This window comes from Mesoplodon bidens (genome assembly GCF_964165515.1).
Source record: "Mesoplodon bidens genome assembly, chromosome: 2".
NCBI classification, from domain to species: domain Eukaryota; kingdom Metazoa; phylum Chordata; class Mammalia; order Artiodactyla; family Ziphiidae; genus Mesoplodon; species Mesoplodon bidens.
In genome coordinates, this window is record NC_138177.1 from 103,384,189 (window position 1) to 103,411,943 (window position 27,755).

General features: G+C 44.2%; 1 protein-coding gene across 1 annotated transcript in view; it reads left to right on the top strand.

Moving 5' to 3' along the window:
- BCAR3 (BCAR3 adaptor protein, NSP family member) overlaps positions 1 to 27,755 on the top strand; it is a 254,471-nt gene that overhangs the window by 30,314 nt on the left and 196,402 nt on the right. The window contains exon 4 of the mRNA XM_081226557.1: positions 18,275 to 18,501. Coding sequence (XP_081082683.1) covers positions 18,492 to 18,501 — 10 coding nt within the window. The 5' untranslated portion in view covers positions 18,275 to 18,491. The remainder of the gene's footprint in view (positions 1 to 18,274; positions 18,502 to 27,755) is intronic.

The following is a 27,755-nucleotide window of genomic DNA, read 5'->3' on the forward strand; positions in this document are numbered from 1 at the left end:
GGACTGATTACACACCCAGATATGGAAGGGTTACAACTCCCTCCTCAGCCTGGCACTGAATTAAAGCTCAGATGGTCCATTCTCCTCCATTATTTGTCTCAGTGGGTCCTGTCTCAGCCTGGGAAATCAGGAAGAAAAACAGCTTTTCCTTTTGACTTAAAAATTGCATTCCTGTGCTTCAGGAGTTCCTGAGTTGGCTTTGGGTCTCTTTCTTCACCCTTCTAGGAATGTCTCTGGCTTAAAATTTTAATTTTTGGCCCTGTTCCAGTTATCTATTGCTATATAAAAAACCACCCAAAATTTATTTTTTTTAAAAAAAGGGGGACTTCCCTGGTGGTGCAGTGGTTAAGAATCCGCCTGCCAATGCAGGGGACACGGGTTCAAGCCCTGGTCCTGGAAGATCCCACATGCTATGGAGCAGCTAAGCCCGTGCGCCACAACTACTGAGCCTGCGCTCTAGAGACCGTGCTCCGCAACAAAGAGAAGGCACCGCATTGAGAAGCCCACGCACTGCAACAAAAAGTAGCCCCCGCTCTCTGCAACTAGAGAAAGCCTGCACACACCAATAGACCCAACACAGCCAATAAATAAATAAATATATTTATTTATTAAAAAAAAAAAAAACAAAGCTTAGTGACTTAAAAGAATAGTATCAATTTGTTTTGCTTATGAATCTGCAATTCAGGCAGGCCTGAGCAGACCATGTCTGCTCAACATGGTCTCAGCTGGGGCTGCTCAGATGGGAGCTGGGGGACCCACTTGGGGATGGTTCATTTACATTGCTGGGAAGTTGGAGCTGGCTCTGGCAGGGAGCCCAGCTGGGTGTGTGGGTTTGTTCCTCTCAACATGGACCTCTCCACAGGCTGCTTGAGCTCCCTCATAGCATGGAGGCTGGGCTACAGAAGTGAGCACCCCAGAGAGCAAGGCAGGATTGCATGGTGTTTTTGTGACCTATCTTCAGAAGCCACGTAGTGTCACTTCCACCGTACTATGGCTTCAAGAAATCATAAAGTCCTTCTCATGTTCAAGGGGAGGGAAAGTAGCCCCCACCACTTGATGAAAGGAGTGTCAAGGTTACATAATAAAAATAGCAGGTGGGATAGATATTATTGCCGTCATCTTTGGAAAATACAGTTTGTCAGTAGACTCTGACCTACTGTTTTTGTTATGTATATAGGTTTTTCTGATACATATTCACTACTTAATTACAGTTATTTCTATTCTATCTCATTTTATCCTCTTCACAACCCTGCAAGGCAGTTATACCCCTTTTGGCACATCTAAATACTACTCATATGTATAGCTGGTTTAGCTGGCACACTTTTTTAAAATTGTGATTCCTTATGCGAAAAAATTATGTAAGTATCTGAATTTCTGGCTTTTCCTCACCATCAGAAGGTTGGATACATCGAGGCCAGGCTCTCCTCTTCTCAGCAGTGGGCTGGAGCTGAGTAGTGGTGGCCTCCTTAACGAAGGCCTGTCCTCAACCCATTTGCCACAGTCCTCACCACTCCCTGTTACCCTTCACCCATTACACTTTATGCCTCACAAGCATTTGATTCTGAGGCTTTCTGCTTTAGAAACATAGATCCAGGTTCTACCATAGAAAAGTAACAAATAATAGCAACACTTTTTTTTTTTTTGAGTTTTCAAAGCACTTTCTATAGAGAGCTCCTTTGGGGGGCGGGTCTTTCTTTTTAAATCTGATCACTCTTTGGGAGAAGCCAGCCAGTTTCTTGTTGGAAGGGCATTTGCAGCTCTGCTCATCTGAAGAACAGACCTGAGTGATCTGCCGCAGTTCCCAGAAGAGTCCTGCTGCTCAGTTCCAACCCCAGTCCCCCCAGGCTGGGCCTTGTGGGAATCCCCACAATTGAGCACAGTTCTCCTTGAGACCTCGAGTTTGCTGTCTGCGCTGCTCGATAAATGCTGGATCCCCATAACATGGAATTCTCAAGAGGGATAAGGGAAGCTCATACAGGGAGCACCAATGTCAAAGTTTTCCAACATCACCACCTTAACCCAGAGCCAAGTCTGCACACAAAGACCTTCTCTCTGGAAGATGTGTCCAGTGTTCACACCACAGTTCAGTACCAGATCTGAATATTCCTAATGGCTCAGAGGCACAAAGCTCACTTTGTCCTTTCAAGGGCATTTGGTTTTGTTTCCAAAATGTCAACAGATAACTGTAAGTGTTGATTAAACAACCAGATGAGCACAGTCTAGGGAGAACATTCCACGCACAGACTTCCTCTGGCCCTTCCTCTGGCTGTGCCCATGCTGTGTAATCAGGACACCTTCCCCTCTGGGGCTTGAGTTGCTCTTCAGCTCTTTAACACTGGGAAGAACTGCTCACCCTCAGCACAGCAGATGCCTAAGAGTAGGAAGGTCTGTGGTTTCACCATCTATCAGAGTAGGCTCAGCCGCTTGTGCTCCCCACGGCCCCTAATCCATCACATTCCCCAACCCTCTCGCCATCAGTAACCATGATCCTAAATTTTATGTTATCATACATTTGCTCTTTTATTTGTTTATTTATTTGTTTATTTATTTATGGCTGCACTGGGCCTTCATTGCTGCACGCGGGCTTTCTCCATTTATGACGAGCAGGGGCTACTCTTCATTGTGGTGCGTGGGCCTCTCACTGCAGTGGCCTCTCTTGCTGCAGAGCACGGGCTCTAGGCATGTGGGCTTCAGTAGTTGTGGCACATGGGCTTTGTTGCTCCGTGGCATGTGGGATCCTCCCGGACCAGGGATCAAACCCGCGTCCCCTGGGTTGGAAGGCGGACTCCCAACCACTGTGCCACCAGGGAAGCCCTCATTTGCTCTTCATTATAGTTTCTTACTGTCCGTTTTAGAAATCTATTGCTGTTTAAAAAACCACCACAAAACTTAGTGGCATGAAGGAGTAACAACCTATCTTCCCTCTCGTATCTGCAATGTGGGCAGGATCCTCACCTCAGCCTCACTCAGCATCAGCTGGGGAGGGTCAGCTGGGGGCTTCTATGTATTTCTAAGATGACTCATGTACCAGCTGGCTGTTGGAGCTGGCCTGAGGCCTGGGTCTTGGTTCTTCCTCCTACGACCTGTCCGCGTGGCCTGGGCTTCCTCACAGCAGGTTGAACACACCAAGAGAGAGAACCAGACGGAAGCTGTATGGCCTTTGGTGACCTAGCCTCAGAAGCCATGTAGCGTCTGTTAGTTGAAGCAGACACAAAGCCCCACCAGGTTCAAGGGGACGGATCACTGCCTCCACCTCTTGATGGCCAAGTGGCCAGGTTCTGGAAGAACAGGTGGGACCAGAGATGCTGTTGCAGCCATCTTGTGGAAGTACAGTCTACCACACCACATATGTAGGTACCCCTAGATAGTATACTATTTAATTCTGCATGTTTTAAACTTTATAGAAACATTCACACTAAAAATATTCTCCTACAACTTTGTTTTCCCCAACATTCATGAGAGTCATTTATTGTTGAGAGAACTTTATTCATTTTAGAACTGTGTAATATCTCATTACACTTATTTACCACAATTTAGTTGTCCCTTCTTTTGTTGGATATAAACGTCCTTTCCAGTCTTTGTGTGTGTGTGTGTGTGTGCGTGCGAGCGTGTGCGTGCCCTTATGCTTTTTGCTATTTTGTACAGTGCTGCTATGAACATTTTTGTAGAACTCTGTTAGTGCACAGGAGCTTAGGGCAGTGGGTCTCAACCAGGGCTGATGTTTTAGCAATGTCAGGAGCATTCAGCAAATGTTCCAGACATTTTGGTTTCTATGACTGTGGTACGGAGCATTGCTTCTGGCATCTAGTAGGCAGAGGCCAGGGATACTGCTAAATATCCTGCAACGCACAGGACAGCCCCTTATAACAAAGAATTATGTGGTCCAAGATATCAATTGTGCTGAGGTTGAGAAACCCTAGCTTAGGGTAAGAGTGGAATGCCTAGGTGATAGGGTATTTATAGTTTCAACTTTACTATATGATATTAAATAGGTTTCCCAAGTGGTTAAACTGATTTACACTCTGCCAGAGTGGAATGTTCCACATCCTTTGATGTTGTCAGTCTTCTTAGTTTTTGCTAATTCATGCATTTTGCCCTTTCTTTTTAAATAGAATTGATTTGTAGGAGTTCTTTATATATTCTGCATATCAGCCCTTTGTTAGTTGTATATGTTGCAAATATCTTCTTCCAGTTTGTAGCCTGTCTTGTCACTTCTTCATGGTTCTTCTGATGAACAGAAGTGCCTAAGGGTTACAGTTAAATTTATCAAGCTTATACTAGCCTTTAGGTTTGTGACTTAGGGGTATTATTTAAGACAGCCTGTCCTACCCTGAGGTCCTCACCGCCTTCCAAGCCTGGGAGCCCACTGGAGTCTCACCTCTTTGAGTTGGTACTCCTGGAACATGGTGTTCCTCTTGCTGGCCCCAGAGGACACTGTCCCTCCTCATCTTCTGGTGTGATTGCTGGGTACTTAAGAGAACTGGCCTTCGGCACTGATTTCCTGACAGACAGCACTTTCTCTGAGAGACTAGACTCCTTCCATGACCTCTCTGTCGCTCTTCCCAGAGGACTGGACTCTGCTTCTAAGGACTGGCCTCAAAATGAACTGACTTCTCTAGAACCACAGTGTCCCACCAGTGTCAGCACAGATAAAAATGCCCCTTAGATATCAGCCTACGTAGGACTGAGCCCCAATTTTCTATAGTACGTGGCTAGTTTCATCTGGACCCATCTGGGAAACTTTCCTTTAGGGCCTGAATCAATAACAGTGGAGCTGAAGATGCAGAGTGGTACCCAGGAACACTGCTGCTCCCAGTAGGGGAGTCCCAAGATGAGCCTGTCTGCTCTGACCATGCACCTTCAAGTCAGGCCTGCCTGCCCAGTGTCCCTCAAAGCTAACCACAGCTGAAGGATGGCCTTGGAGCTCTCTGCTCCATCCATCCATCCGTGCATTTTGGGTTATTTTTATATTTTTATATTAGAGTATAGTTGACTTAAAATGTTGTGTTTTAGGTGTACAGCAAAGTGATTCAGTTATACATATGGTTGTATCTATTCTTTCTCAAATTCTTTTCCCATTTAGGTTATTACAGAATATTGAGCAGAGTTCCTTGTGCTATATAGTAGGACCTTGTTGGTTATCTATTTTAAATATAGCAGTGTGTACATGTCAATCCCAAATTCCCAATCTATCCCTCCTCCTCCACTCTTCCCCCATGGTAACCATAAGTTCATTCCCTAAGTCTGTGAGTTTCTGTTTTGTAAATAAGTTAATTTGTATCTTTTATTTTTATATTCCACATACTGTATAATTGATATCATATGATATTTGTCTTTCTCTGTCTGACTTACTTCACCTAGTATGATAATCTCCAGGTCCATCCATGTTGCTGCAAATGGCATTATTTCATTCTTTTTAATGGCTGAGTAATATTCCATTGTATATATGAACCACATCTTCTTTATCCATTCATCTGTTGATGGACATTTCAGTTGCTTCCATGTCTTGGCTATTGTAAACTGTGCTGTAGGGAACATTGGGGTGCATGTATCCTTTTGAACCATGTTTTTCTCAGGGTATATGCCCAGGAGTGGGTTTGCTGGATCATATGGTAGCTTTATTTTTAGTTTCTTAAGGAACCTCCATACTGTTCTCCATAGTGGCTGCACCAATTTACATTCCCACCAACAGTGTAGGAGGGTTCACTTTTCTCCATACCCACTCCAGCATTTATTGTTTGTAGACTTTTTGATGATGGCCATTCTGACTCTTGATATCTCATTGTAGTTTTGATTAATAATTAGTGCTGCTGGGCTTCCCTGGTGGTGCAGTGGTTAAGAATCCGCCTGCCAATGTAGGGGACATGGGTTCGAGCCCTGGTCCGGAAAGATCCCACATGCCGTGGAGCAACTAAGCCCATGCACCACAACTACTGAGCCCGCGTGCTGCAACTGCTGAAGCCTGCGTGCCTAGAGCCCATGCTCCACAGCAAGAGAAGCCACCGCAATGAGAAACCCGCACACTGCAACTAAGAGTAGCCCCCACTTGCCACAACTAGAGAAAGCCTGTGCACAGCAATGAAGACCCAACACAGCCAAAAATAAATAAACAAAATAAATAAATTTTAAAAATAATTAGCGATGTTGAGCATCTTGTCATGTGCCTCTTGGCCATATGCATGTCTTCTTTGGAGAAATGTCTGTTTAGGTCTTCTGCCTATTTTTTGATTGGGTTGTTTGGTTTTTTTTGATATTGAGCCACATGAGCTGTTTGTAAATTTTGGAGATTAATCCCTGTCAGTTGCATCATTTGCAAATATTTTCTCCCATTCTGTGGACTGTCTTTTCATTTTGTTTATGGTTTCCTTTGTCGTGCAGAAGTTTTTGAGTTTAATTACATCCCATTTGTTTATCTTTGCTTTTATTTCCATTACTCTAGGAGATGGATCAAAAAAGATCTTGCTGCAATTTATGTCAAAGAGTGTTCTGCCTATGTTTTCCTCTGTTTTATAGTATCTGGTCTTACATTTAGGTCTTTAATCCATTTTGAGTTTATTTTTGTGTATGGTGTTAAAGAATGTTCTAATTTCATTTTTTTATATGTAGCTGTCTAGTTTTCCCAGCACCACTTATTGAAGAGACTGTCTTTTCTCCACTGTATAGTCTTGCCTTCTTTGTCGTAGATTAATTGACCATAGGTGCATGGGTTTATTTCTGGGCTTTCTGTCCTGTTCCATTGATCAATATTTCTGTTTTTGTGCCAGTACCATACTGTTTTGATTACTGTAGCTTTGTAGTATAGTCTGAAGTCAGGGAGCTTGATTCCTCCAGCTCCATTTTTCTTTCCCAAGATTTCTTTGGCTACTCAGGGTCTTTTGTGTCATGATACAAATTTTGAGATTTTTTTTTGTTCTAGTTCTGTGAAAAATGCCATTGTTAATTTGATAAGGATGGCAATCTGTAGATTGCCTTGGGTAGTACAGTCATTTTGACAATATTGATTCTTCTAATCCAAGAACGTGGTATATCTTTCCCATCTATCCATTTTGGACTTAAACTGGACTTGAGTTTGCTTCCCTTCCCTTCCAGTTCCACTCATGACCTGACCTTTGGTGGCCCTCCCTCCTAGATCTTCCCACCTTTGACTTCACATTGGTCTGGGTTTTTCTGGCTTTGATACTCAGCACTTTGTAAGGGCTTTAGGTGAAACTCACCTTTTGGCTCCAGCAGCTCTCATCTGCCCCAGAAAAGGCACCTCATCCTGGCTCAAGCTTCCTTGACCCAAACCTATGGATTTATATAAAGTTGAAGAGGCAGATTTCCTGGTGTCCAGTCTGAATAATTGCCAGGTCAGGGAGAAGATAAATCTTAAGGTGGGGAACAAAGGTGAAAGCCAGAGTCAAAATAGCCAAACAGCAGGAAGACGTAGGAGGAAGGATAGGTAGAGTGAGGGGACTTGAGACCCAGACATGTGTATGGTGGAGAGCTATCATGGGGCATTCATGTGTACTAGTTCAGAGCATAATCTCTGTAGACAGATGGGGAATCTCCTAGCTTTAATTGTGTGATCTCTGGCAGATTATCCTCCCAGAGCCCTGCTTTCATCGTCTATAAAGTGTGGAGGGCATAACTTGCATGATTATATGAAGACTAAATGATAATAAGTATGTAAACCATTTTCATAGTATTTGGCATAAAGTGTTCAGAATGGCAGCTGTTGTTATCACTATTAGTCCATGAACAAAATGCCAGTTGCCAAGTTCCTTTATGGGTGTATTGGCACAGACCAGGGGTCAACAAACTGTGGCCCATTGGCCAAGTCCTGTTCACTGGATGTTTCTAAGTAGCCCTTGAGCTGAGAATGGTTTCTACATTTGTAAATGGTTGAAAAAAATTAAAAGTAATATTTTGTGGTGTGTAAAAATGAAATTCAAATTTCAGTGTCCATGAATAAAGTTTTACTGGAGCATAGCTATGCTATTTCTTTTTTACTATCTTACTTTTGACCTCTTTACAGAAAGTTTGCTGATCCCTATTATAGACCCATCAGACTAGGAGAAAATTAGTCAGTCAGCTGGATCTTGCAGAACTGGTCTATCTTCTCTACTCCATGGCTCTGCACATGCTGGCTACCTTTCTTTCTCACCAGTCCTCCCCTGGGCCCCCAGAGTACCTTTTGGTGAAGCCAGCCTCAGTTGATCCAATGTACCGATGTCTAGATTTCAAAAAAATGGGCCTGATTCATTTTAGGGTCATACCAGAGAGCCAGGACAGGACTGTTTTGAGATCAAAATGAAATAAGATGTGCAAAAGTGCTCTGAAAATTCAATGGATGTTATTATTCAGCAAACAATGGTTAAGTGATATTCAGTAAAGTTTCAATGTATTTTATTATTTCTTGTACATTTAATAACATGTATCTTTAAACAAAACCATTTTATTAACCAGAATGTTCTCATTCTTGACCAGGCCAAGTAAGTTTTTTTTTTTTAATTTTTTTTGGATAAATTTATGTATATTTATTTTGGCCGCATTGGGTCTTCATTGCTGCATGCAGGCTTTCTCTAGTTGTGGCGAGCAGGGGCTACTCTTCGTTGCAGTGCACAGGCTTCTCATTGCGGTGGCTTCTCGTTGTGGAGCACGGGCTCTAGGCTAGCAGGTTCCAGTAGTTGTGGCTCACAGCCTCTGGAGCACAGGCTCAGTAGGGATGGACCAGGGATGGAACCCGTGTCCCCTGCATTGGCAGGTGTATTCTTAACCACTGCACCACCAGGGAAGTCCCCCAAGTAAGTTTTTAAAACAAATGAAATCACCCATAAAGCATGTCAAATTCACCCTCACAGTGAAGTTTTGAGCTTCCCAGCCCTGCTTCTAGAGAAAATCCTGGCTCCCGCCATCTTGGCTTTGCTTCCTATTCACCTGTCTCCATTTTCTTTTCCAGTCTCTGTGCTTGTGTTTTGGATCACTGGATGGCCATAAGTGACTGAGTAGAGAGCAGATAAAAGTCATTGCATTTGAAGAAGCCAAGGAATTGTGAGACCAGGGTTTTAAGAGAATCATAAGCCAGATTTTGACATTTCCCCAGGTGATGGTGAGGGCTGGAGTGGAAGAAACATTCTGAGTCAATCGCTTAATAATGATTATGGGAGACCCAGGAAAGTAGAGGGGAGAAGAGATGGATGGCATGAAAACCAAAGAGTTGCAGAAAGGGGACCCCTTCCAGAGCCCGAGAGTGAGCTCTTGTCTAACACTCAGACGTGAATTGTCTGAGGAGACACACATGCTGACAAACCTAGAGACTTCATTGGGAAGGGGCGCCTGGGTGGAGAACAGGAGGGTAAGGGGACCCAGGAGGACTGCTCTGCCATGTGGCTCACAGTCTCAGGTTTTATGGTAGTGGCGTTGGTTTCTGCATTGTCTCTGGTCAATCATTCTGCCTCAACGTCCTTCCTGGTGGCACACGCATCACTCAGCCAAGATGGATTCCAGTGAGGAGGATTCTGGGAGGTTGGTAGGACCTATGGACTGGCGTCTCCTCTCTCCTTTTGACCTTTCCCAAATTATTCCGGTTGGTGGTAGCTTGTTACTTCCTCATTCCTTACCAGGACCTCCTGTCACAAGATAACTCATGCAAATGGTTACTGTGGTACCTGGCCAGGATGGGTTTCAGTCAGTGGTTCCCCTAACAAAAGCTCGTCTCTATAAAGGAGGGGACAAGCAAAGCACTGGGGGACTAGGACAGGGAGTAGGAGAATGGGCAGCCTTCCTTGGGAAGGTGGTAAAGGAAGGCTGAGAAGCCTTCACAGAGGAGTGGAGGAGCACTTGGAGGAAAGGCTGAGGTCTGGGGTGTTGTCTGTCTTTTGTGGGGCCCCGGAGGTCACACTGGGGAAGGATGGGAGGGAATCCCAGGAGCAGTGGGAGGAGGGGTCAGCAGGAAGGACGGTGAAGCAAGGCAGGGCTGAGGGTAAGGAGACGTGTCCTGAGGGGTTCAGGTGGAGGCCAAGGGCAACAGGAACATGAGTCACCCCAGGATTCACTGGCCCCAAGTTCAAGATGAAATGCTGGAGGAAGGTTGTTCTCTTCCTAGAGGCAGGAGAGGTGGGGAGGGGTGAGCAAGAGAGGCCTGATGCCGCTGCAAGGGTGGGAAGGGGCTACTGTGGCTGCCATAAGCCATTCCCGGGGCCGAAAGTGCTTTAGCAAAGTGCCTGTACCCAGGAGTACACGTGTTGCTGACTGCATCCTCATTTCCTGAACAACTTAAATACTAGGCAGTTACTTCCAAGCGCTGAAGGAAGAGGCTCCGGTTTCTAATGACATTCTATCAACATGATTAATGCTGCCCTGGGACGCCTTTCCCCTAGGTTTGTGTGAGGTTCACTTTCTTTTTCACCCAGATTTCTCTCAAAGAGGGATCTTCTCTGACCCCTATGCCCAAACAGCCCTTCATATCGCTTGCTAATCGTCTTACCCTGTTTTATTTTCTTCATGCCACTTACGTCCACCTGACACCTTCTATATTTGTTTAATAGTTAACTGTCATCTCCAATAGAATGTAAGCCCTCTGAGGTCAAGGGCTTTCTTTTGTTCTCTGCCCTCTTCCTCAGTGCTCAGAACAGAGTTCAGTAAATATTTGTGAACAAATGGATGGACGAATGGGGATGGTGAGCACAGGCAGCCTGACCTTCTGGCCATATACAGGCCCTGAGGGAGTTCATCTCCCAATTAGAAGTTGTGGCCACTTTGTTGATTCTGTTAACCCCTGGGTAGTCTCTCCACACCCTGCCTCCTATACAAGAATGAATTGCCTGAAATTCGGTGCCCACACTGTCTCTCTCAAAGTTTTATACAATTAAATCTGACTGCTAGAAACTCAGCCGCTGGCTTTGACCTCTCCTTCCCCCCATGTTGTCCTTCCCACTTAACTGCTTTTTCTCATGTTGGCCAAGAGATATATTAGTGTCAGGAAATTGGGACCCTACCATGATCCATTACCAAGACTTGTGGTTTCCAATAACTAAGACAGTCAGACACCCTCCTCTCCCCCAAGAGCCCAGGTGTGGGGAGCACTGATGACTGAACACGTGATGCTATGGTAGCATAAGGACAACAGGGGAGGAGCTACCTTCAGAAAGGCTCCCCTTGAGGAATGATATCTGAATATTAAGCTGAGGGATGGGTAGGAGTTAACTGAGCAAGGAAGGGTTGCGTAAAAGTGTGTCTCAGGGCAAGTCGCGGAGACTAGAAAAGTGGGGCCTGGTAGAGGAACCGGAAGGACCAGGTGCCTAGAAATGGAGTAGGAGGTGGGAGTTGTGGGTAAAGCTAGAACTGTGACAAAAGACAAGCAGATTGGAATCCCAGCTCCCACACTACTAGCTGTGTGACCCTGGGAAAGTTAATCATCCCATGGAAGGATCAGTTTCTTGATGAAAGAGAATATTAGTCTCTAGGGTAGCTTTGATGATGACGCAATATAGGTCAAATGCTTAACAAAGTGCCTGCCACACTAACTACTCATTGTATGTTGTGCTCTTGCGTTAACGAGTCCTGCACTAGTAGTGCACCAGCACGTGGTGCATGTTCAACAGACATGTGAATGTACTGCGGGGTCCTAGAGGTAGCATTTCTCTCTCCAGCCACCCGACTCTTCACCACCAAGAAACCCACTCCTCTTGGTAGAGGCTCAGCCCTTTCCCCGGCCCCCGTCGATAGCAGTTAACAGTGTATCCCTCCAGAAAAATAAGTGCCTTTACCCGCATGTATAGCTCTATACAGATCTGTTTTTCCATAATCTAGCGCCTTTCAAGTTTATACCCATGTGATTGTATTATAACAGTTATTTTTAACCTTGCTTTTTTTAATATATAATTATTTATTTATTTATTTATTTATTTATTTATTTATTTCTGGCTGCGTTGGGTCTTCGTTGTTGCACACGGGCTTTCCCTAGTTGTGGCAAGCGGGAGCTACTCTTCGTTGTGGTGCGCAGGCTTCTCGTTGCGGTGCGCAGGCTTCTCATTGCAGTGGCTTCTCTTGTTGCAGAGCACAGGCTCTAGGCATGCGCGCTCAGTAGTTGTGGCTCGCAGGCTCTAGAGCACAGGCTCAGTAGTTGTGGGGCGCAGGCTTAGTTGCTCTGTGGCATGTGAGATCTTCCCGGACCAGGGTTTGAATCCGTGTCCCCTGCATTGGCAGGCGGGTTCTTAACCACTGCACCACGAGGGAAGTCCTAAGCTTGCTTTTTAAATTTAATTTATCTTGGGCTTCCCTGGTGGCGCAGTGGTTGAGAGTCCACCTGCCAATGCAGGGGATGCGGGTTCGTGCTCCAGTCTGGGAAGATCCCACATACCACGGAGTGGCTGGGCCTGTGAGCCATGGCTGCTGAGCCTGCGCGTCTGGAGCCTGTGCTCCTCAATGGGAGAGGCCAAAGCAGTGAGAGGCCTGCGTACCGCCAAAAAAAAAAGGATGTGTCACAACAATACATTCAGATAGTTTTTATTCTTTTAAACATCTGCATAATTTTCCATTCGATGGATATACCATAATTTAATCTTCTACTGATTGACATTTAGGTTATTTCCAGGTTTTCTTTTTCTATTACAAATCAGGTTGCAATAAACATCCTCGAATATATACATGCTACATTTTTGTGACATGGTAAACTTATATAGGTGAAGTTGCTGGGCTAAAGGGTGTTTGCCTTTAAAACCTAGAGAGCTTTATGGCTCCATCCACTTTCAAGATGCTCAGAGGGAGCTGGGCTGCAGTGCTAGACACAGGATCCTTTCTGAGTAGCATCCAACCAATCAGGATTGGAAGCTCAAATGTAATACCCTATGTTTTTCAGCAAGATTACAGCAGTCTAGATTGAAAACTAGAATGGGTGTGTGTGGAGATATATAGATATATATATACACACACACACACACACACACACACACACACACACACACACACATATATAAAATGCTAAATCCAAGAAGTTTCACAGGTCAAATTGCATTCACAGATGCATTTTTGGCAAATGGGTACAAGAATCAGATGAAGTATCAATTCTCTGTCTTGTTTTAGTAGTTGGAGGATGAATGTTCTTGAAACATGAGTACTGAAACAATGAAATGGAGTTAGATGTATGGTAGGGTTGCTGAGGAGAGCCTGGTGACACGGGGTGGGATGCTATGACTACAGAGGAGGATGTGTTTTCTTATGTAAACTTCTGACCCCCCAGTCAGGACGGAGGGATTACTAATCTCCCATAACTAGACCTTGCCAAGTTGTCAGCAGTACTTTATCCAAAGAAAGCCAGCCAGGCAGTAGAGGGAAGGCCCAAGAAATAAATATCTGTGATCTTACTGCCTCATCTCCATATAACATATAATTTTTGTGAGTTCTTCAGGGTGTTGTCAAATTGGTAAAATAACTTTATAAAAGCTGTCTGTATCCTGGCATAAAGTACTCTAAAATATGCAGTTAAGGGAAAAATCAAGATGAATTAAAACATGTATAGTATGCTAAATTTATCTAAAAAATATATGCAGTGCTTATTTAAAAAAAATAAGTGAAATAAGGTAAGAGAAAAGACATAAATATTGGAAAGGAAGAAATAAAACTATTTGCATATAATATGATTGTGCACAAGGACATTTAGTCCTTTGCCTAAAGGAATCTACAAATAAACTACTAGAACTAATAAGTAAATTTAGTCAAGTCACAAGACAAAGCGTCAATATACCAAAACATCAAAAGGCCAATAAGCACATGAAAAAATACTGAACATCATTAGTCATCAAGAAAATACAAATAAAAATTACAGTAAGAAAATACTACCTACCCATCCTAATGGCTAAAATTAAAAAGACAAAGTCAAATACCAAGTCCTAACAAAGATGAGGCATAATAGGAACACTTATGCACTTCTGGTGGGAATATAAAATGGTACAACCATTTGGGAAATTGGTAGTTTCTAATAAATTTAAATATATACTTTCTTTGTAGCTAGTAGTGTGCATCTAAATGTTTAACAATTGGCTTTGGGGGTAGAGAAGGTAGTCCTGATTTATAGCATTTGCCTGTTTCTGTGGCATAAATATTTCCCCCTTGGCTGATTTCAAGCTACCAATGGGAAGTCACTGAAAGTAGAGTTAGGAAGAAATGCTCATAACCAGCCCCAAGCTGTACAAGCTGGCTCCAGATCACCACTGCCTATGACCCAGCAGTTCCACTTCCAAGTACACACCCAAAAGAAATGAATGCTGGGCTTCCCTGGTGGCGCAGTGGTTGAGAGTCCACCTGCCAATGCAGGGGACACGGGTTCGTGCCCTGGTGCAGGAAGATCCCACATGCCGCGGAGCGGCTGGGCCTGTGAGCCATGGCCGCTGAGCCTGCGCGTCCGGAGCCTGTGCTCCGCAACGGGAGAGGCCACAACAGTGAGAGGCCCGCGTACCGCAAAAAAAAAAAAAAAAAAAGAAATGAATGCTTATATCCACAAAAAGATGACTTCTCTGAGAAAGTTCTTAGTGTCTTTATTCATAATAGACAATAGATGTCCACCAACCAATGAAAGGATAAACAAATCATGCTGTATTCATGCAGTGAAATACTATTTTACAATTAAAAATAATGAAATACACAACAGCATGGATAACTCTCAAACATGTTATATTAACTGAACCAGATACAAAAGAGTACACTCCTAATGGTTGGTTCCATTTATGTAAAAGTCAAGAATAAGCAAAACTAATCTCTGGTGTAGAAATCAGAATAGTAGCTATTTCTGGGATAGGACTTGACTCTTGGAGTGGGGACAAGGTAACCTTCTGGGGCGATGGAAATATATTTTATCCTGATCCGCTTGTGTGGGTGTGTATATTTGTCAAAATTCTCCAAGCTGTTCACTTATGTGTAAAGTCACCTCAATAAAGTCCTTGTTGACATTAAAGAATAAAGACAGTGATTTTTGCCTCATTTACAAAAACCAATAGAAGAATAAATCACAATTTTTAAATGGTTATCTATAGAGGGATGGAGGAAACCAGGAAGCGACAGGGTTAAAAGCTAGATTCTGAATATACCTTGTTTTGTAGGTTTGATTTTGGACTCATGGGAATAATTTACATAAAAATTTAGACTAAATTAAATCAAAATTGAAAAAAGGCAATTCCCTAAAATCAAAATAAAACAAAATGTTTTTAACTATATATTGAGTTGGTGGCCAACCACACAGAGGGGAATTATTTCAAGAGATTTTTAACAGAGTAAATTGTAGTACACCCTAGTGGGAGAAATCCTAAGGCAAGAAGAACTCCAAAAAAAGTCTTAAACTTTTCAATATTCATGTTGTTAGTAATAATATTGGTGTTATTATTCTGAAATTATTAGCTAGATATAAAATAAGCAAATAAGTAATTATGCTAATGTTAATAGAAACCAGGAATTTTACCATAAGAGACAGTGATGAAAATATAGAATTAAAAAATGTAGTAATCATTTTATAATCTTAAATTTGAATGGAAAATATTAGTATGAACTGTTGATACATTTTCTTATTTTGAAAATCTATTTCCTAGTTCTGTCCACTGAAAAGGCCTAGGAACAATGATTAGTCACACGGAATGTGTGAGTTTATAGTCTAGTGCCAGTTTATAGTCTCTTAATACTATTTCCCACTAAATGGAACCAGGGCTTCTTGGGGAAATGGATGGCTCTGGTCTGAGGCAGGAAATGCACATGATCAGCCTGGAACATCACAACATACTTGAAATTCCTGGGGTCCTGTCAAAGGGACTCAGAGCCAACTTGTCAAGGCTCTAACTAGCCACAAATGGGACAATTTAAACATGAATAACTGAAAAGAATTGAAACATGTGAATCATGTTGAAAATTCACAAGTTTATAATCATGCTAAAAAAAAAAATCCTGTAACCACTGTTGGATGATATTGGGAAACCAACTTAATTGTTCTGAAAACAGGCGAGTAAACCTGTTTTCTACCTTTGCCATATGAATTGAACTTCAGAGTAACCAAACAGTAGTGGAGGAGATGTTTCTTTTCTTTTCTTTTTTTTTTTTTTTGCGGTATGCGGGCCTCTCACTGTTGTGGCCTCTCCCGTTGTGGAGCACAGGCTCCGGAAGCGCAGGTTCACGAGCCCAGCCGCTCCGCGGCATGTGGGATCTTCCCAGACCGGGGCACGAATCCGTGTCCCCTGCATCGGCAGGCGGACTCTCAACCACTGCGCCACCAGGGAAGCCCGGAGATGTTTCTTTTAATAGAAGTATTCCAGCTAATAATTAGGGAATGCCACCATTTGACAAGTCCTAAAAGAAATAATGATTCTAGGCAAAGATAAAAGTATTAGTTTCCTAGGGCTGCCATAACAAAGAACCACAAACTGGGTAGCTTATAAAAGAAATTTAATGTCTCACAGTCCTGGAGTCTAGAGTCTAAAATCAAGGTGTTGGCAGGAACATGCTCCCTCTGAAACTCTAGGAGAGGATCCCTCCTTTCCATTTCTAACTTCTGCTGTTTGTTGGCAAACCTTGGCATTCCCTGGCTTGTAGATACAACATTCCAATTCCTGCCTTTGTGGTCACATGAACATCTTCTCCCTGAGTCTGTCTGTGTTCAAATGTTTCTCCTCTAATAAGGTCTGGATTAGGGTGGGTTTCATTTTAACCCGATTACATTTATGGGCATGAAGTTTAGGACTTCAACATAACTTTTTTGGGGGGATACAATTCAGTCAATCATAATCATCAAGGGCAGCTAGGATCCCAGAAAGACACAGGACATTATCTATTATGGCCAAAGAATTAGACCCAAATCAAACCAAGTCTAGATCTAACTACCAATTTACAGAAAAAAGAAGGGACTGAAGAGCATGCTAAAAAACTCCACAGGTATATAATCAGCAAAGTCCAGAATGTGGGAAATTCTAGGACAAATGATCTGGTTTCCTCAACAAATAAACTGCGAGGAAAAAACAGAGAGAGAGAACATAGTATAGACATAGTAGACATAGCAACCAAATACCTTGTATAACTCTTGTTTGGAAATTTGAATACTTACTAGATATTTAACGATATAGAGGGATTATTGACAAGTTTTAAAAACATATCTTTAAATGAGATTCTACTATGTAGCATGGGGAACTATATTCAATATCCTGTGATAAACCATAATGGAAAAGAATATGAAAAAGAATGTATATATATATATGTGTGTGTGTGTGTGTGTGTAACTGAATCACTTTGCTGTACAGCAGACATTAACACAACATTGTAAATCAACTATATTTCAATAAAATAATTTTTTTTAATTTTAAAAATAAAAATAAAAACATATCTTAATGGTATGGTGGTAACGTTTACAAAACAGAGCATTCTTAACTTATAAGAATACATACCCTCAGATAAAATGACATGATGTTTTTGGCAGGTGGCAGGAGAGTGGGAGATGGGTTAGGCATGAAGCAGGATTAGCCATGTAAATTAATGAAGCTTGGTGTTGGGTACATGAGAGTTCACTATACTATTTACTTTATATGCTAAAATTTTCTATCATATAAAGTTATAAAAATAAGATGCAATATATTTAATTCAGTGTTTCTCAACTTGGAGCAGTATCAGAATCTATTTTCTGAAGACCTCTCCCTTCCCCAAACTCACTGAGATTTACTGTTCAATATTCTTTTCTAGGATATTGAGTTTCTCTTTTCACAGTCATCCCCTGCAGCTTGATTGATGATGGAGAAGTTTAGTTTTGTTTATTGGAGGCTCCTGTGTAGCTGAAAAAATACTTTTCATTAGGCAAGAAAGGAATTTTTAAAAATTCCTTTTATTTTAAAAGTACTATGTGCATGCACAAGGTAAAAAAGACAATCTAAAAAAGAGCCAAAAAGTAAGATCACTCCTCCTGCCCCAGTTCTACTCCTCAAGGTCTCCACTATTCCAAGTTTCTTATGAATTGCTCTACACATTTTTTCTAAGCATGTACAAAATACACGCAATTTGGGCCTTGCTGCAAGTACCATCTGATGTTTTTTTTTCCACTCTGCAGTACACATTAGAGACCTTAGCAGCAAAGACAAATCCTCCTCTTTTTTTTTTAATTGCACTATATGGAAATGCCATCATTTATTTCAGTCCCCAGTCGGAAAGCATTTTTTCCCCAGTTATTTCCTCTTACAGATAATGTTGCAATGCACCTTCTTGTACACACAGAGAAAAGGAATTTTGTCGAAAAGCTGCATTTCTTAAGAAAACCCCTCCTTCATTCTTTTAGCTCGGGGCAGGAAGCACCCTGTGGTATGAAGCAATCACGCGGCAAACCGTCTGGACCTGACCATATCACCTTGTGATTCTCCAGCCACTGGGCAGCTGGAGGCTGGGCGGTCAGGACTGCACCCCGCTCCCAAGGAGGGGAGACGCCAGCACCCTCAGCTCTGTGGTTGAAAGCAGATGCCCCCTAAGTCCCCCATGTCTGATGCCCCATCGGCACCATGTCACTAGGTAAGTGCACTGGCTTTGGAGGAGACTGAAGCTGAGGCATGTTAAACTCAGACTCACCTGGATGCAGCAATTGTTCAGTTGGTGGTATGTTTAAAGTTGACACTAATTTGCTACTGTGGCCAGTGTCTCCGATGGCCAAGAGCAGTCAGTGATGTGTCCTCTCTGAAAGTCGGCATGCTGAGTGGGTGAGTGAAGTAAGCTTTTATTTTACCTTATCCTTTAAAAATAATTAAAAATTGTGGCTTGTGTTTAATCCTCTGGAAGTCCTCTGTGTCAGCGAGGTTTTTCTTTTCTGCTGTGTGGGACTTTATGTGGGCATCTCTTGCCAGATATCAGAATTTCCTGGCAAGGAAGAGAGGCAATTTGAGTAACCCGCACACAGACAAATACATTTCACTTCAACAAAGCTTTTCATGTGTCATCGAAGATGTGTGAGAAACCAGATAGAACGCTATAGAAAATGCTCTTTAAAAAACATGACGGTTTTAGTGAAGCTCTTGCTACCCGATCTCAAGCCGGATAAGTTCAGGCCGCGGCTTCACTGAGGAGGGCTTTGATGACCACAGGGGAAGAGTTGGGGAGATGGTCACGGTCTCAGTTCAGGCTGTGGGGCTTCCTTTCCAGCTTGGACAGTAAGGACCAGGGCTCAGAGCAAAATGCATATGACTTGATTTGTTTCTCCTCTTAAAACAATGCTTATGGTGCCTGTTATATGGAAAGTAGATAAAGATTTATTTACAGTCTGTGCCGGAAGAGTGTATTTTGGAGTTGTTCCTCATTGCTCTAAATTACCTTGGTGAAATTTGGCCAGTCCACAGTTATTCAAAGAGAAGCATATGCTTATTGGGAAGGCATCAGTAAAGTACTTGCTCATCTGACAAGTCTGATGTTTCCATAATGGCATTTGACTTCAGAACAGAGGATACTGGGAAAGCATTGCACTAGTGGAACTTGAGGTGGGGATTCAAGTGAGGAATGAGGTGATGGGTTATGGGGAAAGGGTTGAGTCTTGGGAAAGGATGGAGGTCCTATGAGTTTGCCAGAGGAGATGCAGGATGAGCTGGTTAGAAGTAGAGGTCTGCTCTGATTGTTTGCTTTTAAATTTATTTATTTATTTATTTATTTATTTATTTATTTATTTATTTATGGCTGTGTGGGTCTTCGTTTCTGTGAGAGGGCTTTCTCTACTTGTGGCAAGCGGGGGCCACTCTTCATCGCGGTGCGCAGGCCTCTCACTATTGCGGCCTCTCCTGTTGTATACGCTGGTCAGCCTGGGCACAGGGCCCTGCACACAGTCTGTGCCGATTCCCAGGACTGAGGGTCAGAGACTTTAATGAGCAGGGCCCAGGGGAAACCAGTCTCCAGGTTTCATGGGGCTATGGTGAGAAGTCAGTCGGAGACCCAGGGGATTAGGTCCTAACTGAGAAGGAGCCTGATTCTCTAGGCATCCATCCAGGGAAGCTTTCTGTTTGCCAGCCCCCTGCCCCACTCCCCCTCCTCTGCAGGGGTGTCCCATTTCCCATCACCTGTCTCCAGTCTCTCTGAACAGCTTTTACGTTCTGAACTAGTTTAGATCCATAGAGAACCTTTTGTTAAGCATTCATTAGCATGTAAGATTTTTTTTTTTTCACCCTACGAAATTCTTTCAAGCTTTTTGACATTGTCAAGTGCCTCACTGATTGGGTTTGAACAGCTGTGACCTTCAGCTGCCTGAAGACCTGTAATGCCATCCCTGCTGATTGTAGATTCTAACTCAGAGATTATTTCTGTCAACAAGAAGAAATACTGGAAAGGGGTATAGGGTCCCCCCTTCCTGACTTTGGGATCTGTAAGCTAAGACCTGTTCTTCCAAGTAAGCTGCTTCTAGTCGATCTTGATTCCAGTTCCTCTAAAAAGATCAATTTCCTAGAGAGGCAGAATAACAGGGTGCCTGGTTTAGGGGTCAGGACACCTGGATTCAGCGTTGCTTCTACCACTGATTATCCCACATGCCCTGTGGCAAATCCTTCAGTATTTCCCCTTAAGTAAAAATGAAGGGGTTGAACCATGATGCACAAAGATTTCAATAACCTGAAACGAGGGGCTGAAATTGATGAGATTAAATTTAAAACAATTGGTTGCAGAGACAGATGCTGGGAAAAAGCTAACATTGCTATTCCTACAGAGAAGGTTTATTTGCCCCTGAATGTGAAACAAGAGTGAGCTGTGGCCACAAGTATAGCTCACAATTTCAGGCAGCATCCATAGAATCTCAGCTGCCAGAATAAAGTTAGAGACCTGCTGTGCTCTGTTCTGATCTGGCAATGGAATCACCCGCCTCCAGCCTCACAGCTGCTTCCAATACTCTCTCCAACGTAGAGCGATTGTTCTTAAAAACCTAAATTTGATTGTGTCGCTCTCCTGCTTACAAACCTTCAGTAGCTCTCTATTGCTCTCTGAGTAGTCTCATACAGTGTCCTTCATGATCTGGCCCCTGTTGACCTCAAGCCTCTCTCTTATCCTCCACTGACCCACAACCTTGACTCTAGTGTTCCAAACCACAGGTAGCTCCCAGACCTGGTCCTCTCTCTCTCCCCTCTGGAGTGCAGTTTCCAATACACACACAAACACCCCTCCACTTGTCAGCTTTCCCATCCTCTGGGCTTTCAGAGCCCCCTGGGTTTGCCCCTGTCATAGCACTTCCCGTACCATATTGCAATTGCTTGCGAGTACTCCACTTTCCCATCCCAAGGCAGTGAGCCCCTCAAGACAGAGACTATGCTTTTCTATGCATTCTCAGCATCTACTATCTTCCTGGAAGACACTCAGTAAATATCTGTAGAGTCCATGGAAGGCGAGGGGAACAACTGGCAAACCAAGTGCATTCAGAGAAGAGTAATAAAGATGGTGAGGGCAGTGGAAATAAGGTTGAATGACAATTGAAGAAGCTGAAACGGTTTAGCCTGGAAAAGAGAGCACCAGGAGAGGCATCACAGCTCACCTTTGTGTCAAGGGTTGCCATGGAGCAGTGGGATATGATTTACTCTAGTCTCTCCAGAGGGCAGGGTTAGGCTCTGGTGGGAGGGAGGCTGACATGGTGCGAGGTAAGAAGCAGTGATGGAGACCACTAGGGTGTGCTATGTCTGGGTATATTTGGCAGAAGAAGGATGCCTTGCAGACAAGGGATGGCTTCCTGGTGACCTAAAGAGCCTCCTGGCCATAAAGGGCCCCAGCACTCTCTCAGGAGTGTGGTTAGAAGGATACTTGTGTTGGGTGAGGCATTCACCCCAATAATATTGAAGGTCCTGCAGAGCATGGATTCTATGATCTGCAAGCTCTAAAAGTTCTAAAAGTCTGTGATTCTCTCATCTAGGCCAGAACACCACACAATTTACAAAACTGAACAGACGTTCTAATTCCTGACTTCTCTTCGGTAGCAGCTTCAGTGTATTTTACCTATTCCAAATCCACCCATGATGCGTGGTCCACTTAGTTGTTCCACTGGGAAGGGAAATGGGTATATCGAGAAGTTATATAATCTGCCCTAGTTTTTGCAGGATACCAAGAGGCAGAATCTTAATAGGAAACAGAATTCCCAAGTCTGAGTCATTAAAGCAAATAGCTTTTCCAGGTCCCTGATGACTTCATGAGCCAAGTTGGCCTAAGAAGTTTCATGTTTCTTACCATTTTGCCTTCATCCCATATCTGAAGTTCAAGAATACAGTCATGGCAGAGTGGCTGTGGGGATGGGCCCTGGAACTAGATTGCCTGTGTAACCTCAGACAAATCACTTCCTCTTTCTGCGAATAACTCAGTTTCCTCATCTATAAAGTGGATATAATAATAGAACTAGCCTTATAGAGTTGTAAGGATAAAATGAGAATACAGAACATGGGTATATTAAGTACTTAATAAACATTACCTAGTGTTATTAGTACTGGTTGAGGACAGGACTTGGGAATAAAGACAATTGATTTCTCATTCCAGAGCTAAAGGCATAGGGCAGTGGTCTTCAGCTCTTCTCTGCACAGCCTCAGAAGTTCCTCAGAGCTTCTGCTGAGAGCCTGGGCAGGGTGAAAAGAACCAGAGATGACAACCATTGGCAAAGAAGAACCAAATGGGGTGGGGGTTGAGCACACAGCTGGAGCTCATCTGCTGCTGTCTGCAGTGCTAAGACAATTTGTTAATTCTCTAGAAAAATGAGGGTGTGTTGGGGTTTGCACACACAGCTCCATGTCCTTCCTCCCTCCCCGATAATTCCCTGCTTATGGGTAGTCTTCCCACAAAAAGGAGTTTGTACAAATTGTTGATAACCTTTGAATCGTTAGTTTCTTTTTCTCTGAAGACAGGTAATTCATACCTTCTGATGTGTTCCCAGGGATGTTGCCAGTTTACATGCCAACCTATGTATAAAATACTTCCCCACCTGATGCTTGCCTGAGGGTCACAGTCAGAAAGGGGCAACATAGTGGCAAGGAATATGTCTTAGACTCTGAGCTCCCTCCTGGTGGAGTTACTGAAACTCCAAGCCCACTGAAGGCACAGCCCAGCTTTCACCTGACAGAGTCCCAGGGGCCTCATACAGTTTTTAGTGACCATTCAAGTTTTCCTGAGGCTGGGATCAGAGCCACACTCTGCTCTGTAGGCGACCTGCATCAACCATCACCACCTCTGCTGGTGCTGATGCTGCACGTCCTTTCTGGTACCCACCTGGGATGGGGCAGGCTCTCCCCCACCGAAGTCATAGCTCTTCTGTTAGATGCCTCAAAGGACTGTCTTGCTGTTCCAACTTAGAATCTTCTTTGCCAAAGACTTGGGATTGATTCCCAGTGGAGTCTGGGCTAAGGGTCAGTTAAGACACTGCCCAGTATCTTGCTCAAAAGTCTTCTTTCTTTCTCATAAACCTGGACAGTGCGATCCTTCACTGTCCCAGGATAAAGTTCAATCTCCACCAGGGCCCTCCCCAGGGAAGAGATGAAGGGCACGCTGCCTCTGTTCTCTTTTTTGATGTCAGAGTTTATCTGGCATCCTGCAGCTCAGCTACATTCCCAACACACTCATCAAATAACTCTCCTGGTGGTCCTTGAGGTGGACAGAGCTCCTGAAGGGACCCTGCCAACTGGGCTCCCTCTGGGACCCCCAATCTACAGATATGAATGTGCTTCAGGCTTTCAGTACCAGGGGAATTTTCCAAACCTGATAAGAGTGTTATCAGGAAAGAATAAGAAATAATTTTCCTTTTCATAGATTCACAAAGCAGAAAAAACTCTTAATATTGATTTGGCCCATTCTGGCTCCAAGCAGGGTTAGACTCAAACAATAAGTGTTTAAACTTAGAAAGAAAGAGAGAAAAACACCTCCTAGAGACTGAAATGCTAAAATGCCCCCTTATAGGTTGGAGGTTATTTCTCCCCTAATGGCCACACCAGTTCCTTTGTGGTACCACTTGAGCCCTTTGCCTTTGGGAAATCAGAAGGAAGATGGTAGCCTGCCTTGGCTATCTCCCATCACACAGAGGAATTCTCTCTGCCTGAGCTCTTATCCACCCATCACACACACACACACTCTCTCTCGTTCATTCACTCACTCACACTCACACACCCCTACATACATTTCTAGCTCTAAACTGTAATCACCTGTGTCTGACTTGGTTCTTGGATGTGAAGGGGGAGCCTGGGTATGCAACACCATAAATGTATTTTTCCCAAGAGATGCTTATGCAGCAATCCAGACATTCTCATTGCTCTGCCTTTTAATTAGTTCAGGGAGTTGCAACCTCACAGTGTGGGTGTGCTTGCCAGCTGTGCTTTTCGGGAAGGTATCTGGTCTGCACTCGTTCTGTTTCCTCCCTCGGTGTTAGGAAATTATAGAGCCGGCTTTCTTTGCTTGTCTTGGAAGTGTGTGCACTGACCTTACCCCACAGAGCCCCGGACTCTCCAGGGCTTTTCTGAGCCAGTGCTTAAAGGCCCCTGGGGACCAGTGTGGTGACACTCAGATCTCAGGTCTTGCAGCCCTCTGTCCTTGAACAGGGAGAGAGAGGATGGCCTATGGGCTAAAAGGGATTGTTTTCATCTGTAATTGCTCGGTACCCTTGGGCAACCTACTGCACACTGGTGCCCCCGGGAACCCAGAGGAGGGATTTTATGGCTCAAGGGAAACCTGCTTGTCTCCCATGCAGGGCCTCATTCTGGAGGCTGCCAGATGCCTTATCCCCATGAAAGGAGAGGCCCCAGAGAGCCCTTCTGGCCTTGCTTCCTCTGAGCTGCCCTATCTCTACCTCCCCATAGGGGTTCTGGGATGGCTGTAGCTGAAATCAAATCTCTCATTGCTGCTGACTTTTTAGAGTAAACTTTTCTCCTCTACACAGTCTCCCCTTACTTTGTTTATGCACCCTCCCTCTGGGTGACCAGATCACACTTCAGCTCTATTTTAACTTCTACACGTTCCAAGCTTTGGCACATCCCCCTCTTTACCCTGGCGATGGGGTTTTTCCTGGCTTCTCCCCTAGATGTCTTCCAGCTCAGTCTGTGTGGCCAGGGCCTCTCTGATTTGCTGATTTGCTCCTATGGGCTGTGTAGGTTTCTACACTGTGCTTTTCAGCTGAAACCCACCAGGGTGAAATTTTCTTTCTTCACTTACGTCATGCTTTGGCATGGAATTCCTCTCTTAGTTTCCTTCTGTCTGCACATCTGCTTTTTGGTGGCTATTCCCATCCCTCCTGCCTCTCTCACCTTTTGGGCAGGGGCTCCCTCCTTGGCACTTGGCTTCTCCAGAGACCCTCCTCTCTGTCAATAGGGTCATTAATCACTGCCCTGGCGTTGACTCTGACGCTATAGCCTTGCAGGTAGCCACCTGCTCACCACCTAGTCCCACCTGTCATGTTGATTGTCACTGAGTGTGACCTCAGCCAATCCTGAAGGGTGCCAGCCCCATGACATCCCTGTCTCTAGACTAAGGCAGAGCACAAATGAAGGGGCTTGGAGCTCCTTGATGAATGGTGTTTTCCACACCTAGAAATATGTACTTTTGTAACCTCTAATTTCAGAAGAGCTGCCTACTTGAAATGTTGTATTTGATATTATATTTCTTTTTTCAAAATAGCAGAGTAAATCAAACTTTATACAAATTTTTTTTCATTTAATTTTACATGGTTCAAACCTCAAAAAGTATAAACTCTTATACAGCTAAAATTCTTTCTCCTCACCTCATTTTCCTTCTGCCCAGTTTTCACCCTGTGTGGGTAGGCACTGTGTGGATCTTTCTTAGTTCTTGATAGCTCTTGGTAGTCTTGTACTAGATTCAAAATCAGTTGAGTGCTCCAAAAACAATGATGTGCCAGCTAGTTAGATAGAAAAGGAGGCCTCTCACTCTGTCACACATGTGTCATTTAGGATTGAGGTACCTGGTCCTCACCCACCCCTGTGGCTATAAATTCTGTCCTAAGGTCTTTCTCTGTCTCTACAACATAGCCTTTGTTGTACTAGGAATTTTTATCTCAGCCATCTTTGTCTACGTGTCTTTGTTTCAATGTCTTGAAGCTCAAAGCAGATTCCATTACTTAGGAGCTTAGTGAATTGGCCCCAGTTAATCAGATAAGCACTAGAAAAATTCCCTGGAAACCTCCAACAGATAGACTTAGAAAGATCCAGCACAATCCATTTATCACAGCAAGATTACAGCTGATACCCTCAAAATGGAGGAGACCCTGTGGTCCCCTAAACAACTTGAAGAGGGCTCTAAGGAGGAAAAAGGGGACAGGAGTGAAGTGTGGGCAGTAAGGTGTGCTCAGCCTCAGGCTGGGTACACCCTGAAGCCAGGACTTTCTTTGGACAGAGGTTGGTGGCCCAGGCAGCAGGAGTGACCAGCATTCCTGTAGTCAGAAAGAAAATTTGTCTGGGCAGATGAATCTTTGGAGAGTTCTGACTGCCCACCTCCTGGGCACTCTCACCTCTGAGTCTGGTTGCAAAGGCATCTGGCAGCCTGGTCATTATCAGCACCATCTCTGAAACTGCCCAGGGCAGTCACCCTTCTACACACACACACACACACACACACACACACGCACACACCTCATACATTTGTTCCAAATCTTCCCTCCTCTGAAGGCTTTCAGTTCACTGACTCAAGTGGTTCTGGATTGGTCTGGAGGGGTCGCCGCTGCTGTTTGATGGCCCAACTGTGAAGCTGGAACCTCCCCTGAGTAAACTTTCTTTGTGTTTGACCTGCTGCCCCATACATTTCTGTGAACTGGCACCACTTTTAAAGATGCTCACTGGTTGATCACAGAGATGGCCCCAGGTACCACAAGATTCAGAATCACAAGAATGGGGAAGTTTGCTGTGGTCCCAGCGGGAAGTATTAACCTTCAGTCATAAACACGTGGAAACTGGCACTCTTATATGGTGTCTATGATTTATGTAGTGACACCATATTAAATATTTAGTTAACAAGAAAATGTCACTCCTGAGCCACACCCAGTGTCCCGTGGGATATTGCACTTTGCACCAGAGACAAATGAAGGGAAAGCAATTATTCACCTTGGGTAAATTACCTGGTCTTTAATTAGGAGCTGGGAGGAAACACCTAAAACCCCTTTCCCTAGGAATATCCCCCAGGACGTCTGTTCTAGCTCATGCCTGACTGGAAGATTCTCCAGCCTCTGAGCAGGGACAGCCATCCTGGGAGCTGCTTGGCTTATGCGTGAGTTCCTGCTTGGACGGGAGATCTACACATGTGCCACAGCTGGGAGGAAACTTGCCCCAGAGGACTGGTAGACGGGACCTTGGGTTTGAGTCACAGAGGATGAGATTACAGAGTAAGGACCGGGTCTGTGGATCAGGGAGATCAGTGAGAGCTGCTGAGTGGGAGGTGCCTGTGGGAGTCCTGAGTAAAGGGCCAGCAACATCCTTATTTGGGGACCATTATCACATGAAATAAGGAGAAAGAGATGGGGCCCTGGAAGTGTGGGTGGGCTGAGAAGGGGAGAGGCTAAGGATGGATGTCCACAGGTGAGAGCCCAGGATGTCTCTGGACAGAGCACAGATAGGGTAGTAGTGATGCATTACCTCTTAGGGGTAAGGCGTAACTGCTGTGGATGGGGTGTTCTGGGTGGAGGGCAGGGGCTGTGGTAGGTCACACCTACTGTGGCAAGCAGGAGACAGGTGTCTGTCTGAAGGATGGGCATCAGCCTTCGTGGCCTAGTTGGTGTTCTCAGCCCTGCCCTCAGACTGCCAGAGGTGGGTGGTGAACAAGAGGAAATGAATGTGGACTTTCAC